At 30.9% G+C, this 18562-nt stretch overlaps 1 protein-coding gene across 2 annotated transcripts; it reads right to left on the bottom strand.

Annotated features, from left to right (window-relative positions):
- Positions 1-2781: 2781 nt before the first annotated feature.
- On the bottom strand, positions 2782-18377 carry Pym (partner of Y14 and mago). Of its 2 annotated transcripts, none has more exons than XM_043053626.2 (3): positions 18260-18377; positions 7984-8077; positions 2782-5786 (listed from the first exon to the last, which is right to left on the bottom strand). In XM_043053626.2, the coding sequence occupies exons 1-3, from the start codon at positions 18309-18311 to the stop codon at positions 5315-5317; spliced, it is 618 nt and encodes a 205-aa protein (XP_042909560.1). In that variant the 5' UTR covers positions 18312-18377; the 3' UTR covers positions 2782-5314. The 2 variants fall into 2 exon arrangements, with proteins under 2 accessions (XP_042909560.1, XP_042909561.1); XM_043053627.2 differs by lacking the exon at positions 18260-18377 and adding an exon at positions 18140-18200.
- Between the last annotated feature and the right edge of the window lie 185 nt (positions 18378-18562).

Raw genomic sequence — 18562 nt, forward strand, 5'->3', positions numbered from 1 at the left:
TTAATTTACGTCGCACTAGAGCTGCATAATGGGCTATTGGCGACGGTCTGGGAAACATCCCGTAGGATGATCCGAAGACATGCCATCACAATTTTGACCCTCTGCGGAGGGGATGGCACCCCCGCTTTGGTAGCCCGACAACCTGCGCGCAAAGTCGAGCACTTTACGGTAGCACAGTTTAACGAGGACCAATACCGCACACCCTCGGTCCCTATGCAGACTGATCCAAGTGGTCACCCACCTGCACACTGACCGTAAACAGTGATGCTTGACTTTGGTGATCTGCTGGGAACCTTGTCTTAACGATCAGTCCTCTGCGGGGCTTAATTTTTTAGTAAAATACGTTTAAGGTAAGATTTTCCATATCAGCACCAAAGTAATCGCTAAGCATCGGTGACTTCCGGCAGCAGCACACAAGAAACTAAATAAAAACACCACAAAAAAAAGGCTAATTTGAAAGTTAAAAATCTTTAACTTCCCCTTTCAATATTTTTTTACAATTGATTCCAAGTAAAACAAAACTGCAACTTCAGTTGACGCAAGAAAACAGGTACCGAACAATACGAAAATAGACCCGTAATGCACATGCCTTAAAAAGATAAATCTCTAAACTTAACATTATGCACGCGAGAAAATACAAAAAAAAAAATAATAAATTAAAAAAAAAAAAAATCACGATACACGTCTTATTCGAAAGGTGAAATCTTTTAACTGCGCATGCATTACGGGGCTATTTCCGAACGATACGGAAATAGCCCCGTAATGCGCCATAAAAAGATAAATCTCCCAACATTTATAATAAATACGCAAGAAATTAACGAAAAAGAATAACAATAAATAAAAAGATCACAAAAAAAGGCAGTTACAAAAGATAAAATTAGTAAATTTCCTAAAAATTTTTTTACAATTTATTCCAATTAAAACAAAACACCAATTTTATTTAGCGACTTCAGTTAGCGCGAGCAAACAGAAACCGAACGGTACGGAAAGAATTAATGTAACATACACGCTGAAAGAAAACCCGGTAAGATATTTAAAGATATTACGGTAAGAAACTCCACAATGCATGTGCCTTAAAAAAGACAAATCTCTAAATTTTATAATACACACGCGAGACACTGCAAAATAATAATAAATAAAAACATCACAAGAAGAGTTTAATTCGAAAGGTGAAACTCGTTAACTCCTTCCGGACAAGTCACTAAATATTTTTTAACAATTTATTTTAAGTAAATCAAAACACCAATTTTATTTTGCGTTTTCAGTTAGTGCGAGCCATAAAAGATAATGATTTCATGTGCCATAAAAGATAAATATCTCAATTAGATAATAAGGATTTTATATATAATATTTGAAAAATATTAATTTTTTAACGCTATATTTGTAAGAAATTTCTTTAAATAGTTTGAAATGATTAGTTTAAAAACAAAATTCTCAATGCAAAAGAGGAGAAAAAATATAACAGTTACCTATTTCAGAAATCAGGATATGTAAAATTGAAGATGTAAATTTTCCCTCCTGCACGAGCAAGATATCCTAAAATCGGAATTCTAAAGAGAAGACAATCACATACACTTGGTGGTAAAAAATCCTCCGCAAATATCGATATAAACTTGAAATCTGAATGAGGAGATTCAACCGCACCGATCCCTGCTATATCGGAGTTTTTTTTCAACCGCCAAATATCGATATAACCTAGTGAATTAGTTTTGAATGAAGAGATTCAATGGCCCATTCCGATTTAACTATACCAACCCCTGCACCAGATGTGATTTTGGCAAATAGCCAAAGAAGTTGAGCGCACGTGTTACCAAGAGAATGAGTTGATAGTTGACCTTGAATCTTTCCCTTACGCTACGGCAGATCGGACTCTGCTCTGTACATTCTCGCAATGATTAAACCGGTGTTTCACTACATCGGAGAGAGCAACATCGATTTAGCGTTTGCTGTCATGAATAAATCGATTTAGTAGAGTCGAAATGCTCACTCCGGAATTTTGTTGAAGATGAAATGGGTAAATCGGTATTACGATGTTGGAGTTAAATCGATATATTGTCTTACATCGGTATAAAGCCCAGTCCTACTGAACATTGACCCTAGCACCAGAAAATGGGCAATTATTGATTGGCCCCTCCAACACGTGCCGCCTGTAGAAACGGAATGTATGCAGACTGACAGCCACCCAACAAGCGAATGCTTTTCACCACATCAGTAATTACATTTCGGGTCATTCTACATTTTTTAAATAGCATAGTCTAGGTTTAATAGCTTTCGTTTTATTTATTAACTATACCCAATAAATTATTCATAGGCATATTTAAGGTCTAGTGATAGCCTTCCTGATTAGGTAAACTTTTAATGAATAAAATATGGTCTATTGGTTACATTAAAGTATAGATGAGTGTCCAATATACAAAAAAAAAATTTAATGTCTATTAAAAAAATTCTTTGACATTTAAAAAAAAACTTGTAGCTTCTAATTTAATTTTTAAAATGATATCCACTCCCTCCAAAATGTTGAATAGTGAAATGAAATAACTTTAATGAAATAACGTTTATTATAAAAATTCAGATTCAATTTTCAGATTTTTATACTATCAGTAAAAAAAAGGAACAAAGATGGTAAGAAAAACTTTCGCCTATTATTCCTTTTTATAACAGATAAGGAATAAATCTAAAAGTATAAAAATCGAGCCAGGCTAATTTTTATTATTATAAGACAATTGCGATAGAGTTTTTCATATTCAATAGTCAACCCAGTTACAAAGAAGAAGAAAAATCTTTCTTTCAATAAATCATTTATTAGACACTTATTTTGAATATTCAATGCATAGACTAACTTCCCTGATTTTTTTTTAATTATATAAAAGAGCAACAATGTTTTCTTTAAGTGCAGTAATTTGTTTTTAAACAATTACTTATTTTAAAATTCAAATACTAGATTAAGTGTTTGCTCTGTTTTTACAATACAAAACAAATAAAATCTAAGAAAAAATCCATTTTTTTTCTTATCTTGAATAAATTATTTACTAGACATTTATTATAAAAATCTATAGTAAAGGAGTATTTTCCTAATTTTTAACCACATAAAAACCAGAAGGACAATCAAAACAAATGTAAAATAATTCAAAAAGTAAACAGATGAATTCTTCTGAATTTTTAGACCATAAGATACAAATGAAAGTCAAAATGTAACATAAGTTTTTTATATATATCTTGAATAAATGATTTACAAGACATTTTATAAAACAAATGCACAAATTTCACTTTGATTTTTTACCACACAAGAATGAAGTGATAATCAAAAACAAAGAAAATTCATTTTTATTTTCAATTAATTAAATTTCTAAAACCCAAACATTTAACACTGAAGGACATTTTATAATACATTCAGTCATAATTTTATCGTATTAATCTTGAATATTTTATTTGGATACTTTAACAGAAAAGTATGTTAACAAAAGCAAGTCAGCTTTCTTAAGAAAAAAAAAAGGCAAATTATTTTTTTTAACAATGAAATTATCTTCCAATTTTAAAAGAGTACATCAAGTCCTAGAAATGTTTTAAAAAAGGCACACCCCTAAACAAAAGAGCCTAGCATTCAATATTTGATAACATACATTTTTGATTACTTGATGTATTTCAGCTTGCATTCCTGATTGATTCAAGTTAAAGTTTTATATTGCTGCCTATTAATGTAAAAAACAGGGTTGGGGTTTTAAACGTCCTAAACTGGTTTTAGGCAGGACATGTGGGTTTTACTGTCCTAAAGTGCCCAAAACCATGAAAACTGGTAAAAGGTAAAAAAATCTTTGTGTGTAACCATTGTACACATAATAATTACATAGATTAATAAATATTTGATACCTTTTATACAATTTGCTTTAACTTATTAAAGGAAAATAATATATATTAGGAAAAGATTTATAACTTTTGAAGCTCCACAATTCATTGAACAACAAAAGTGAATACCTTATCCTTTAAATATGCTTTTAATACATGATAAATTATGTTCTTACATAAGGAAAAATAATGCAATTTTAAAAATAATAATAAACTTTTATAATAAAACAAAAACGTGTCTTCGTTTTGCATCTTGTACAAAAATTAACCTCCTATTTTTCACAATATTTTTTTTTTAGAAATTGTCACATCATTTCAATAAAAGGGTTTTGGACAGTTCAAGACAGTTTTGAAAAAAAGGGGTTCAAGCCGCGGATTAATCCATTCTGTCCTAAACCTTGCCAACTCTGATACAAAATATACAGTTCAATAATTTTGTAAAATACATCAATATTAAGTACAATCTTGGAAATCTTAAACACTATGTTTCAGGAGTTTTTCATGTAATCATCAGTGTAAACACTACATTTATTACTGAAGTGTCTCAAAATATGTACTGAAAAAAGTTTATTTTTCTACATAAAAACTTAATAAAGTTTTATCCCAATATAATATGAAATTATAAATTCATACCTGCGAACATGGATAGAAAAAAATCCTGTTGATTTTATGAAATAATATAAATTTCATGATAATTGTTGCAAAATATACTAAATATTTTATGCATAGGCGATTTTTATAGTCATGAGAATAAAAACTGTAATACTTTCCACTTATGATTTCATGTTAAATGATCTTGAAATGTTACATATTATGTTTATTCATAATTTTGAATAGTTATAGGCATTTAATTCCTCTAAGATAGTTAATTGAATTTTATAAATGAGGCTCGCCTTATTATGTATTAGTGACACTTATTTAAATATTCAAGTAAGCAATGACCTGCACAAAAATTCTATTTCAATAGGGTTTTTTTAAGAACACTTACTCAATTTTAGGGAATTTTTTTAAAATGTAAAAACTAGGAGAATTTTTGTTAAACCAGTAGACTAGGAGAAACTTGCAAAATCCAGTAGAGATGGCAGCTATGTAAATTTATTTAGGTATAGATTTAGGATACGCCTGTTCCTGTTTTTTGGGATTTATTTTGGTAATTGGAAGTCTTAGCTTCTTTGACTGACTCAAGTTGTTGAAGTTTACTTATCACCTACTAATTTTGTGCATCAAAACACACAGATGAATAACTTTGTAAAATACAATGTTTATTAAGTACCAATATGGCAATTAAAACTTTCTAAGATGGGAGTATTCCTCAAATCGTAGATGAAAATGGCACAATTTTCAAAATCTTAAACATTAAGTTTCGGGAAAGTTTTTCTTGTAGTAAATGTAAATACCTCGAAGGCAAAGATCGGATTCAGCAAGTAGCATAAAAGAATTTTTCTCTAAAAAAGGAGTTATATAAAATTTTCTATACTTTTTCTAACTCTAATTCCAATTCTTCTATTTCAGCTTCTATCTCCTCTTTACGTGCTATCTTTTCAAGTTGGTCTTTTTCTGGATTGGCTAGCTCTCCCGATTCGATTCGCAGTTTAAGAGCATTAATGTCTCTCAACTTTTTCTTCAGATTCCTAATTCTCTTTGCGGGATCTGTAGCAACTGGTTGAGATTTTTGAATATTGTTTGTAGTTAATATTTTGTCATCATTTGAATTTTTTGACGAAATGTCCAAGTTACCCATTCTATTGGTCACATCACTTTTTTGACTGTCACTCTTTTTCTTTTTCTTCTTCGTTGATTTTGTAGTTGTTTCATTAGTGTTCGCTTCAGACAGGCCGGGTATTTTCTTACTCTTTGTAGTGACGGGTGCAACATAAGCAGGATCTAACCCGACAGGAACTCCTGGCCGATTTTTAGCCCACTGCTTTCCTTTACTTTCATACCTGCAAGAGAAGTTTTCAAATTTTGTATCAAAAATATTCATAAGGTAAATTCATAAGAACTTAACTAATTAATGGTAGACAATTATGAGTTTTAAATCCAATTGGAAATACTAAGGACGTAAAATGAGTACTTTAGTACTCATTTTAAATTAGTTCATTTTAGCACACTTTGCTGACCCTTACCTTCCAACCGGAAATTATTTCAAATCCTGGAAAATAATTTCTGAACCACATCAATACCATAGGAAATTTTATGATTCAATTCTAAAATGTTTAAAAAGATTTATATACTTTAACTTTATGTTATTATACCTTAAAGACCATGGACTTAAAATGAAAATTTGATTTTACTGTTAATTAACTTTTGCCTTTTATTTATCTAGCATACTATAGTTTTTCAAAACATTACTGAGCTGATTTTAAACAAGATATTTCAGTTTTAACCAAGTTACTATTTAAACCCAGTTTTAGACGCAGTCCCTGTGGCAGAATTTTTTCGAGCTATCTGCAACAAAACACTCTAGCACTAACATCTTTTTGCAAGATACTTTTAATAATAACAAACATATATGTTACTAATTTAAAATGACAAAAGCGCTGTGCTTACAAAAAACAAACAAACTATATAATGTTTTTATTCTAATTTTAAGGGTGATATTTGGGGGGAGGGACAAATTATTTCCTTTGCATTTTGTAAATAATTATCACAATAAAAAATATAAAATTAAAAATCATGAAATCCGCAGCAGTAATTGCCGAAAAAAGATTGACGACGAAATTACGTGATTCTCAAATTCGTGTTTCGTTTTGAGATTACGTCGTTGTAATAATTTACATTGCATAAAAAATATCAGATTTAAAAACTAAGGAGAAATTAAAAAAAAATACTGCCAAAAACTGGATAGAATTATTGCCTTAAAAAGTAAATACTCAAATGCACGATTCGAATATTCCAAATTATTTGAAATATATCGGGATATTTAAAATCTATGTGAAAATCATTATCAATAACAGCCGAAAATACAATCGAAACATTACATCGATTATCGCTGTAAATTGAGCACCTCACAAAGTGATATAAATACATGATTCAAATATTACATGTAAATTTCTGTAGAAAAGAAAAGCAATTTTTTTTCAAAAGAAAAATCTTTCTGCAAATCTCTGTAACGTTCTGCAATAATGTTGCTGTGTGGCTGCAATTCTGGCGTGGTATATCCAAAACATGGCTCTAGCGCCAAAAATACACATCAATCAATTAAAAAAAGTTATATCTCTAAATATTTTTTAGTGAAAAATCTTTTAGCCGCTTTGAAACAATAGAGTTCAACAATTTATTTAAATATTAAAAGATGTAAATAATTTTTGTAAAGTAAATAAATAACATTAATTTCTGAGCATAAAAATTGGTTAACTTTTAAATTTTTTAAATAATAATAAACTCAAAATTATTAATTTCGAAGACTCAATTACACCTACCAAGTTAGAATATGATCAGGAGTCTGTCCAGACATTTAGTGAAAGGTCCGGTTTTTGTGAAATTGTGAAAAAATAACTCACATTCTATCAACCGGGGTCCTGCTTTTATGAATTTGTGCAAATAGGGTCCGGTTATTGAAAAAAACTTTTTCAAGGAGTTTTTAAATTGTAAATAGATACAAGATTATGCTCAGCACAAATAATTAAATTAAATGCTTAAATTAAATGATTAAATTATAATAAAAAAATTAAATTTTCAAAAATGAACAGCAATTGCTGCTTCTAAATTAGAGATACAACATACAAATATTTGGTATTTAGTCGATACTGCTGAACGCAGAATATTCATTTCGGACGAATAGTGGAAGTATCGTCTGCCGAAGACAAAACTTAATTCGCTGACATCCATCTTTCTTGTTTTCTGCCCTGGAAAGGGTTTATTCAATTAACAAAACAATAATGAAGATAAACAAATTTGTGAAGGGTCCGATTAAAAGAAAAATCACTTGTGAAGGGTTCGTTTTTAAGATAAAATATTTTGTGAAGGGTCCGTTTTTATGAAAAGATATTCTGTGAAGGGTCTGTTTTTATGAAAAGATATTTTGTGAAGGGTTTATTAACGGACCCAAATTTCTTCTTAACAGACCCCTGATAATTAACCTATCTACGAGTGGTTATTCAGTAGAAACTAAAGCAAGCAAGAAAGAAAAAAACATACAAAGGCATTTCATCTTGAGGAATATAACCATCTTTGACTCTTCGTGCTTTTCTCCATGAACCGTCAGGTCTTTGAGTAGCTGGGATATAAGTACCTATAGAAGAATATATCAATAAAACATACTTAAACATAAAGAACTCAACACAACAGACATAAATTTAAAACCTTATTTATATGAATCTCATTGAATCACTACCTTCTAAAGAGCTAATTGGAAGGAGTTTTTTTTCTATCGTGCATTACAGCTAAATATATTCCACATACCTACAGTCCCTGGAAAATTATTAGACGCACTATAAGATTCTATGTAAAATCTTAATTATCAGGTTATACTGTACAGCTTTATTGTTTTTATGCGACTGAAACCTGTTTGCGCTTGTTTACGTTCGGGTACCAGCTGGTTAAATTAGGAGATATATAATATGAATTTGGCGATTGGATAAATTAGATGAATACAGAGTATTTATTATGCCAGATATAATATTATTATATTGTAATAATTAGATCAAATTATTAGATGCACTGTTCTTTTTTAATACTTACATGTTTTGCACGAGTTTATATGCAATATTTAAACATACATGTCATGGGTTTTTATTCAGGAGATTTTTTATATACTTCCTATTTGTATTTATTTTTAACGTATTACACTACAATGTTAGCCAACTGATCCACGAACGTAAACAAGTGCAAACCGGTTTCAGTCGCGTAAAAACAATAAAGCTGTATAGTATCACCTGATAACTAAGATTTTACATAGAATCTTATAGTGCGTCTAATAATTTGGCCAGGGACTGTAAACAACATTTTCAAATACATATTAATGAAAAAAATATGAATGAAATATGAAAAATATTCTCTCTCTTTTATTTTGCATAGCCCATTGGTTGCTTTATACTAATTAGCATTGATGAAGTAAATATGAAACATTATCTTTAAAGTAGTACTGTTATCGGAAATATATTATTCACAGGGTTTGTAAATATCATATTTTCAAAAATATCCAATATTTTGATACTAAATCAAATATTTTTATTTATACCTGATATTTTAATTAAAAAAGTGGGGAGATTTCTATATCGTGACCTGTGGCAGAATGATCGCCAAGTCCCCCGGCAGATCTACACGCTTTTTGTTTTTAAAAATTTTTTTTTTTTGCAGGTTTAAAATCTATTTGGCGATAGTAGTTGGCGGGACAGATCACAATATGGAAATATTCCCAAAAAAGTTAACACTGAACATAAAAAAAAAAATTCATTTTATAATATGTTTTTAATTCCCTTTTACATTTACCACAATTTTTTATAGAATAAAATATTAGCAAAAACAAAAGTTTTTCTGCCTTTTTAGTCTCTAATCGATTGCACTTCTAGGATTGCATAAATCCAAAGATTGAAAATATTATTCCTAACCCTGTTGTCACAGAAAAAACAAATAGTAATAGAATTACAAGATAAGTTGATTTCTTTTTCAATGGATGCTCTAATTTATTTTTACACCAAACTGTGGGTTTTCCACATTCAGAAAGTGATTTTCAAACATAATGTTCTGAAAAAAGGCTCATCTTGGTTAAAATAATCATAACCATAATCAAAAATTCTATATCCACAGAAGGCAGAAAATTAAGAACTGTTTAGGTACGATCTGAACCCCACAATATCCGTGGTCAAACACACATACGCAACATTGCCTGCCAACATTGGAGAAATAAAATAACGAAGACTTTACTAACTGACCCAGTTTTGGGTTTACGATTACTGATGTTTGTGGCACTACCACCATATTGAATACCAATTCACTAGTATATAAGACTAGTTCACTTGAATCTATTTGGAGGGACCTTTTGATAGATGAAGGTTGACATAGTTGATTTATAATTCCCCTTATGTTCAACTCCGTAGCCTTGTAATTTTAAACCCAATCCAGAAGACAAGGGAACTCCTGCATAAAGTATTGGGAGAAATTTGTCTTTGTGGATTACTTTATGGAAATAAGCGGCGATTGAGGCACTGGGAGAGGAAAACCACGAAAACCTCCAACGATTAGCCTGACGACAAGGGGATTCTAACTGTTTACCACTGACGATATTTCACGCCAGCACTGTGGACGGGGCAAGTCGGATGCAGAACTCGTATTCGTGAACCTGGGTTCACCTCATTGGAAGGCAACCACTCTATCCCGTGAGCCATCACAACTGCACTTTATTAACAATTCACACTCAACATAGTGCAGTACTGGCAATAGCACCATCTGTTGAGGAATAAGAGAGGTATTTTTGCCATCAGTGGATATTTTATCACCAATTTGTTTTTTGTTTTTTTCAAAATTTCTTCAACAAATACAGAGAAATTAGAAGAGGAGATAGTTGTAAAAAACAGGATTCTTGGCAGGTATGGTACAGCTAGTTACAAAGCTATTTCTGAGAATTTTTCACGACAACTTTTTTTCCACATGTGTCTAATTTTTTCTTTCAACCTACACTAAGTTTTGGTATATAGTGTATTTATACATCAATTAGTTTGAAGCCCATCTAAAGAATGCATTTAAAATGTTAAAAGGTTGCAGTGAAAAAACTCAGAGAAAATAATTGCATCTTAAGACAGAAGTTAACTAAGTTCTTTTTAATTAATGTGTTCATTTCTTTTTATCCATCACTTTAATTATAAAATATTTTACAATAAATCTTTTAGTTTATGTTTTGGTTTTTTTTCTCATCATGTCAAGCAAAATCAATAGATTACATGTAATGAATGATGTATTACATTATTCATTATGCAGTAATCCATGTCCCATAGATTGCAGTTTGGTTCATTTTGAAATAGAGCTTGCTTCGGAGGGTTAAATGTTGAAGACTTGCGACCCATTGCCGAAAATTTTAATAAGCATCAGTTTCTCTGTATTGATGTAAAAGACAGCCACTTTACAAGCAATTGAAATTATTAGTAAAAGTCTACTCTTTATCATTTGTTACATTTTGTTAATTTACTTATTTTTGATAAAGTTGTTTTAAAAATTATTTATCTGTTTACTTTGTCATGCGCTTTTTATATTATCTGAACAATTTATAATTAGTTACACATTGCTTACTAAAATAAATAAGTTTTTATATTGCATACGTTTTCTTGTTTTTATTAATATGTGCTGTCAAAAAGTAGATTTTTGTAGGGACTGTATGCGACAAAATTATACGCACCAATTACGAGAGTAAGGCAAAAATTTAACTATTAAATAATAACATTAATAGACATATATTTAAATATCTTATGTAAATCAGTAAAACAAGACTATAAACACTTTTTTTTGTGGGAAATTTATAATATTAATATGTTATAATTAGGAATACCAGTTTAATAGTTTAAAAACAACCATTACCTATTAGTATATAATTATTATTCTCCAAATTATAAAACACAGGTAAATAATAAGCTACATCATAAACAAATATTTAAATACAATACATTTTTTTAAAAATAATAATAGTTTTTTAAGATTCAATTTAGTGAAATGATCAGCAATAGCTATTGGAATAGTATTCTCCAATAAAAAGCTACTAAAAATTACTTATGCACAATAATCACAGGAAGCGAGCTTGCAGTGATCAGAACAAGGGATTGGTTTAAAAGCAGAAATACTGCAATTTTACGAAAATTCGGATTCTTTAAAATAAAAATATCAGATTTTTGGATTTGATTTAAAAATTAGGAACCGAAAAATTTTGAACAGTTGGCAGCTATGCTATGACAGAGTAAATGGTAATATGAAATTGTGAAGTATATAATAGAAATCCTGAGATGACCTAAGGATTTTCTTAAATTTCGTACCTGCCAACAATGGAGAAATTAAATAACGGAGATTTTACAAGCGACATTTTTTGGGTTATGAGTTTTGATACATCATGCATAATCATGTAAATCAAAGAGAGAATTTCAAAACTGGAAATAAAATAAGCACTTACATTTAGTCGGTGTCAAATATATGTAAATAAATCTTAATCTAAAGAAGTTCTGCTAAACCATCATTTATAATTAAACTATTAACACTCAACATATTGCAGTACTAGTAAAAGCACCATCTGCTGAGGAATAAGAGAAATATTTTTGCCATCAGTGGATATTTTATCGCCAAAATTCTTTTTTTAAAATTTCTTCAACAAATACGAAGAAATTTGAGATTATAAAGGTAAACAGGAGACTTGGCAGGTATGCTTTACGTTATTGAAGTAAGAAGAGCTCTTTCTTTGTAATTCATACTATTGGAATAAAGATAAAATATACCACTATTAAGTGATTTTCTCTGGTACACATCTTTTTCTAAGGGCTGCAAAACGATTAATTCCAAAAGGTATTAAAACTGATTGGTGCAGTTTTAATAATCATCAAATACATCAATATAATATTTTATACCTATATAAGTATATTTAGCATTGAGTTCTTTTAATTCTAATTCATCAAAATATTAATACCACTTTCCCATTAATTTGTGCTTTTGAATACATAAATATTTTTTTCCTTCCGATTTCATTACTGTTGGTTTTAAATAAATAATTTTTTAGAAACACGTTTAAAAAAATTTTACAAATAAAGTAAAATCGTGTGGTATCAGACAATGTATTCATTTGGTGACGTAGACCATGCATGCTACCACGTCACAATGTTCATTGAATTTATCTGACATAGAAAATATAAAATGGTTAAATATATGCAATAAATTATATTTTTGATAAAACAGAGCTATTTAAGCAAGCAATTATTACTGATGATACTGTTCCTTAAAATATGTGTAAAAATGGATCGTTAAATTTAAAACAATGGCTAAAGCTTAACCAATCAGAAATTTTCCATTTCGTTTTTGCTCATCCCGATCGAAGGGTTTGTGTTGTTGAATGTTCTAATGTCAAAAGTGACCTTCCTCGTGCTTCAAACTATCTGTATGTCAAGTCTCATCAATTTCAGTTGGATGGTTTGAGAGTCTATATAGGACACACACATCCACAGATATTCATTTTTATATACACAGTCCAGTCACATTAATGTGACCACCTGTCAAAATCCAGAATAACCACCTTTGGCAGAGCGAACCGCTGTGAGACGTGCAGGAAGAGAAACAATCAGGTTTCTGAAGGTGTTCACTGGGATGTTAAGCCATGCCGACTCCAGTGCCGTTGCCAGCTTCTCTAGATTACGCGGTTGAGAATCCATGGCGCGAACAACCCGATCGAGGTGGTCCCACAGATTCTCGATTGGGTTTAAATCCGGTGAGTTTGGTGGCCAGGGGAGTACAATAAATTCATCCTGGTGCTCTTCGAACCACGCACATACACTGCGAGCTGTATGACACCTCGCATTGTCCTGCTGGTAGATGCCATCATTCTGAGGAAAAATCATTCGCATGTGCATGTAGGGGTGGACATGGTCCGCAAGGACAAATGCGTACTTGTGCTGATCCATCATGCCTTCCACAATGATGAGTGCACCCAGTGAATGAAAGGAAAACATTCTCCAAACCGTAATGCTCCCTCCTCCAGCCTTCCGGCAATTGTTGCAGGGTACTTGCTTTCAGACGTATCACGCCTTATACGCCAACGTCCATCTGTCCGATGGAGCATAAAACGCGATTCATTGGAAAAAGTACCGGTTGTCACTCTGTGGACGTCCAGTTGCGGTTCTGGCGTGCAAAATCCAACTTTCGTCGCCAGTGAACAGCAGTCAGCATAGGTGCATTAACCAGGCGTCTGCTACGGAGGCGCATGCGCAGCAACGTTCGGTGAACAGTTGTTGAGGATACACTCTTGGTAGCCCCTTGGTTCATCTGGGCGGTCAGTTGCTCAACAGTTGCACATCTGTTCGCCTGAACGCATCTCCGTAACCTTCGTTCGCCTCTGTCATCTTTTTTTGCCCCTCCAGACGTGGACACGTACCTAGGTTTGCAAAACCCTTACCCTTATACTTATAGTCCAAGTCTGGCTACCAGTCCAGCTCGCCACAACCCGGCGAGCTAGCCTGATCAGTGAGAATTTATTTAAAAATAATTTTGCATATTACATAATACATATAAAAAATTTTACAATAAAAAACAACACTGAAAGTCTTGCAGAAGACAATGAAGTGCAACACATTTGCTTCAGAAAAAACAATGACTGAAACAATAAATGAAGAAAAAAGAACATGAACAATAAAAAAAAATGAATTTTGTTATATACATAAAAATTTAAAAAAGAGAAAAAAAAAGAAAAAGAAAGTGTACATAAATATAATGTATCATGTTAGACAAAAAAAAAAATTTTTTTTTTTAAATATGTGAATATATATATTTTTTATTAAGAAAATTTTTTTTTTTTTTTGTAGGCAGACCATAATCTTAATGAGGTCAACATTAAAATTTTATTAATTTATCATTAATGGATAAAAAATGCATAGTGTTTTTAAGTTTAGTATTTAAAGTCTTAGTTAGGAAGTTTTTCTGCCATTTTTATAGGTTATATCAGGGATGGGGAAACTACGGCCCGCGGGCCAACTGTGGCCCGCCGGAAGGTTTTATCCGGCCCGCGGACAGAATTTTAACTTGCCGATCCGTGGCGAATGTAAACAATATACATTATACGTCCATTTTTTTGTCTACTTTGTTTAAAGCTATTTTTGTTCTTTCTTTTTTAACAAAGTACCTACTGATGACCTTTTTACTTTCTCTATTTTTCTTTGACAAGACATAAATTGATGGAAATAGTTAGCACAGACAGCTTCAATTAGTAAAATGTTGAAAGCAGAAGTTCCTTATAGAACAGCCGTAGATAAGCTCCAACTAGTGTTTGTCTTTCTCGAGGAGCTGACATATGGAATCTAATATAGGTGAATTGTACTTCACATGAGGTAGACTACACATTTTTAAGTTCCAACGAGCGGATTTTTCTGCCGGGGCGAGTTCTAACATTATTTACTGCGCATGGAAAGATTGCACACATACAACGTCATTGTAAATAATGGTGAAATTATTAAATGTATAAAATGGCTACTGCTTTTTTGAGTTATTTGTAAAATTTTTTAACCCCAAAATGGCAACTAAAAAACGCAAAGTTGATGTAGAATGCCATGCGTTCAATGATGAATTGACTTTATTTTATTTATTATTATTACTTTATTATTATAAGTTAGAAATTCTTATTTTAGAAGTTTTTACTAGGCCCACCAAACTTTTTTTTCTAGAGTTTTGGCCCACGACCAAAAAAGTTTGCCCATCCCTGGGTTAGATTGATTTGGCGGACGGGTATGCCAAGAGGCAGTGTAAATACATTCAGTAAGATAATGCTCCGGAGTGCCCAGTTGGCTGCGCTTCTGTCATCTATGGGCCGTGGTGCACCACATGCGCCACGACGCTTGTTTTGTACAGTGCCATTTTGCCATGCACGGTCTACTTTTACCACGGTGGCATGCGAACAGTTCATAAAATCAGCCGTTTCCGAAATGCCTCCACTCTTGACCGGAAAGCCAATAATCATGCCCTTTTGGACGTCTAATAAATTGCTACGTTTCTGCATTACGTCAACGATAGAAATGCTTTCCGATGCCCTAGGACATCCTATACTCATACATCCTACACTCCACTGTGATGTGCAGCCACCTGCTTTCTGTGATTGGTTATTTCACGTTGACGTCAAAAGTAGGTTGTGGTCACATTAATGTGACTGGACTGTGTATATAGATTATAGTTTAGACATTGTTTATATTTCTTGAATTATTTGAGGATTTATGAATTTTAAATAGGAAATGTTTTTTTTTTGTTTAATTCTTTTCCTAAAAAAAATCACCTAAGCTACAAACAATTTAAAAACAAAATAAATTATAAACAGTTTTTTAAAAATTCGTGTTTTACTCCACTCTTCAAATTTTTCATGTTATACAAAAACATTGTAACGGGGTATCAAATGCATGAAGCTAACTGCTGAAAAAAACGATGGAAAAAGAACTTATATTTACAATGAAATGTACACAAATAAATTGTATCAACAAGTGATTATTTAAATGCACGCTAAGAAACTAGCCCATTGCATTGACATCGAAGTTAGAGTAATGGAGTTTTCAAAATTGCGTGGAAAAACATAACAACAATCGAAAAAAAATTTGATTCAACTTAAGATCAAAACAGTACAAATAAAATGCGTCAACAAGTAATTATTTAAATGCATAATTTAAAATTCACATGTCATAATAAAAATCAGAATTTTTAAAACCATTAGGCAATACATCGCAAAACAGCAAAATAATTATTGAAAAATTTGCAATGAAATAGGCAAAATAGAAAACAGCTGTAAAAATTTACATTGAAATCAACACAAATAAAGCACGTCAAAAAGTGATAAATTACATGCGCAATTTATAACTCAAGAGATCGCAATAAATGTGTCTGGATTTTAAAAAAGACACAGGAATTGATATTTAGAAATGCTAAAAAGAAAAGAAAAAAACTATAGAAATATAGATTAGATTACTTATAAAATCGGCAAAAATAAAGCGAGCCAGAAAGTGAATCTCAAAAGTCAGTGAAAGCCAGTCTCAAATTTGAAATTTGTGCATCGGAATATTGTATGAAAATATTGGGATTTTTAAAATCATGCAGAATTTCGCAGGAATAACCGTCGAATAGATGATCTAGAAACAACATAAATATATAATAGAATCTATGCAAATTGAGCATGTCAAAAAGTGATGACTGAAATGTACAGTTCAAAATTTTTGCCATTTTATATTTCTAAATTTTTCTTTTTCTTCTTAATTGTAATCAGAAGCCCCGCGGACGGCACATCAATAGTTGAGGGGCTGTAGGTTGTACATCTCTATCTAATACTTTGAACACTGACAGGGTATCTGCTGCATTTTAGAATTTCAAATTCATGACTAATTTCAAGAGCTTTTCATGACTTAACGAAGTTACTATTTTCTCCGACAAAAACACAACAATATTCTAAAGATACTTTTCTTATTCATCGGAAAGGAAAGAAACACTCCTGATTTTTCTGTTCTCATTTTGGAATAAAAAAATTCGCCAATGACTGGCTTGCTTCAGCTATAATTTTAAATTGATAAAATAAAAATAAAAAATAACAACAAAAATTCAGAAATCACAGAAGTTTAAAAGATATTTCACTCTAGAAATGATGTTTTTTCTTTCATTTTTTGAAAGAATACCATTATTTTTAAAGAACATGACACAAACATTTTATATTTTAATAAAATATGACTGTGAGTGAGGGATTTTGCAACAAATTCAGACATTCGAATCACCATGAAATTGGGTGGGTAAATACCATTTCAAAAATTTGAATTTCGGCGACCTAAATCCATGACTTTCCATGATTTTTTTTTAAAAAATAGCATTGCTCAATACCAAATATAATGACTCTCCAGGTGGGCAGATACCCTGATAAAAAAAAAGCCCTTTTTGCTATGCATATGTCACCCCAAAAATAATGTACAAACTTTTAAGCTCTTGTAATTTATTGTTCTATTCATTAACTAGTAATTATTCATTAAGTATTCTAGTGATTTTTTCAAATTTTTTAAACAATTTTCTATAAAAAAAAATTAGATTAAATATCTTTGAGTTTCTGTCATATAACTTAAAACTATAGGGAAGATTTTTATATTGCGATCTGAGGCAGAATAATCTTTAAGTCTTGGAAACTTCTGTGCAGCAGCACAAGTAACTGAATTTTTTTTTAAATTTCTCTTTCTGATTAATTAATATTTGAAATGCATACAATAGCATTTGTGAAATATTCTCTATTAGATTTATATTTAATCATTATTAATGAATTTTTGAATTGATATTTTTTAACTTAAAAAGTCGTCAATTTTAAAAGAGGGCACAAAACCGAAGTTCAGGCCCTTGCCCCAGTTTCACCTTAGTCGGGTCCTGCATTAAACATAAAAAAATATACTTAATACATCATTTAAGCACATAACAATCTCATAAAAAACACATAATTTAGAATTTAAGTAAACATTTCTTCTTCCAAACAGAGAAATAATTGGAGATTAAAAGGAATTACAAATTATATTTAATTTTGTTTATACGGAAAAATTAAACAAAATATACATAGTTTTAAAAAAATTGTTTTTTTAGATAACATGTTTTGAAGGCAAAGCAAGGAATAACGGCATACTTTTACATCTTAAAGCAAGTGATAAGAATCTGCATAATTCCCTCATGAAATAAGCAATAGATGGGAATTATTGAAAAAGTTTAGATTTAATATAAAAAATTTAATAGTAAATTAACTCACCAGTACCGTCCTGTACATAAGAATTAGCAGTCGCCATGGCTTCGTTATCCATCTATAAATTTCTTTATTTATGTTGTTACAAAATAATAAATAACTTCAACTTTAGTTTCTAAAAAATACGTTCTCGGTGGTTAGAGGGCGCTAAAATTGTAATAAACTAATATCGAAAAGATTTACAAAACTAAATGTAGAAAATAATACCTCATAATTTATTAAATATAAGATATTTTTTGTACTTATAAATTTTGAGTAAAAATGTTTTAATAATAAAATATTCATCACAATTTAATCTAACCGAAACTG

The sequence above is a fragment of the Parasteatoda tepidariorum genome, chromosome 3 (assembly GCF_982258835.1).
Source record: "Parasteatoda tepidariorum strain Cologne lab strain chromosome 3, Ptep-v5.0, whole genome shotgun sequence".
NCBI classification, from domain to species: Eukaryota; Metazoa; Arthropoda; class Arachnida; order Araneae; family Theridiidae; genus Parasteatoda; species Parasteatoda tepidariorum.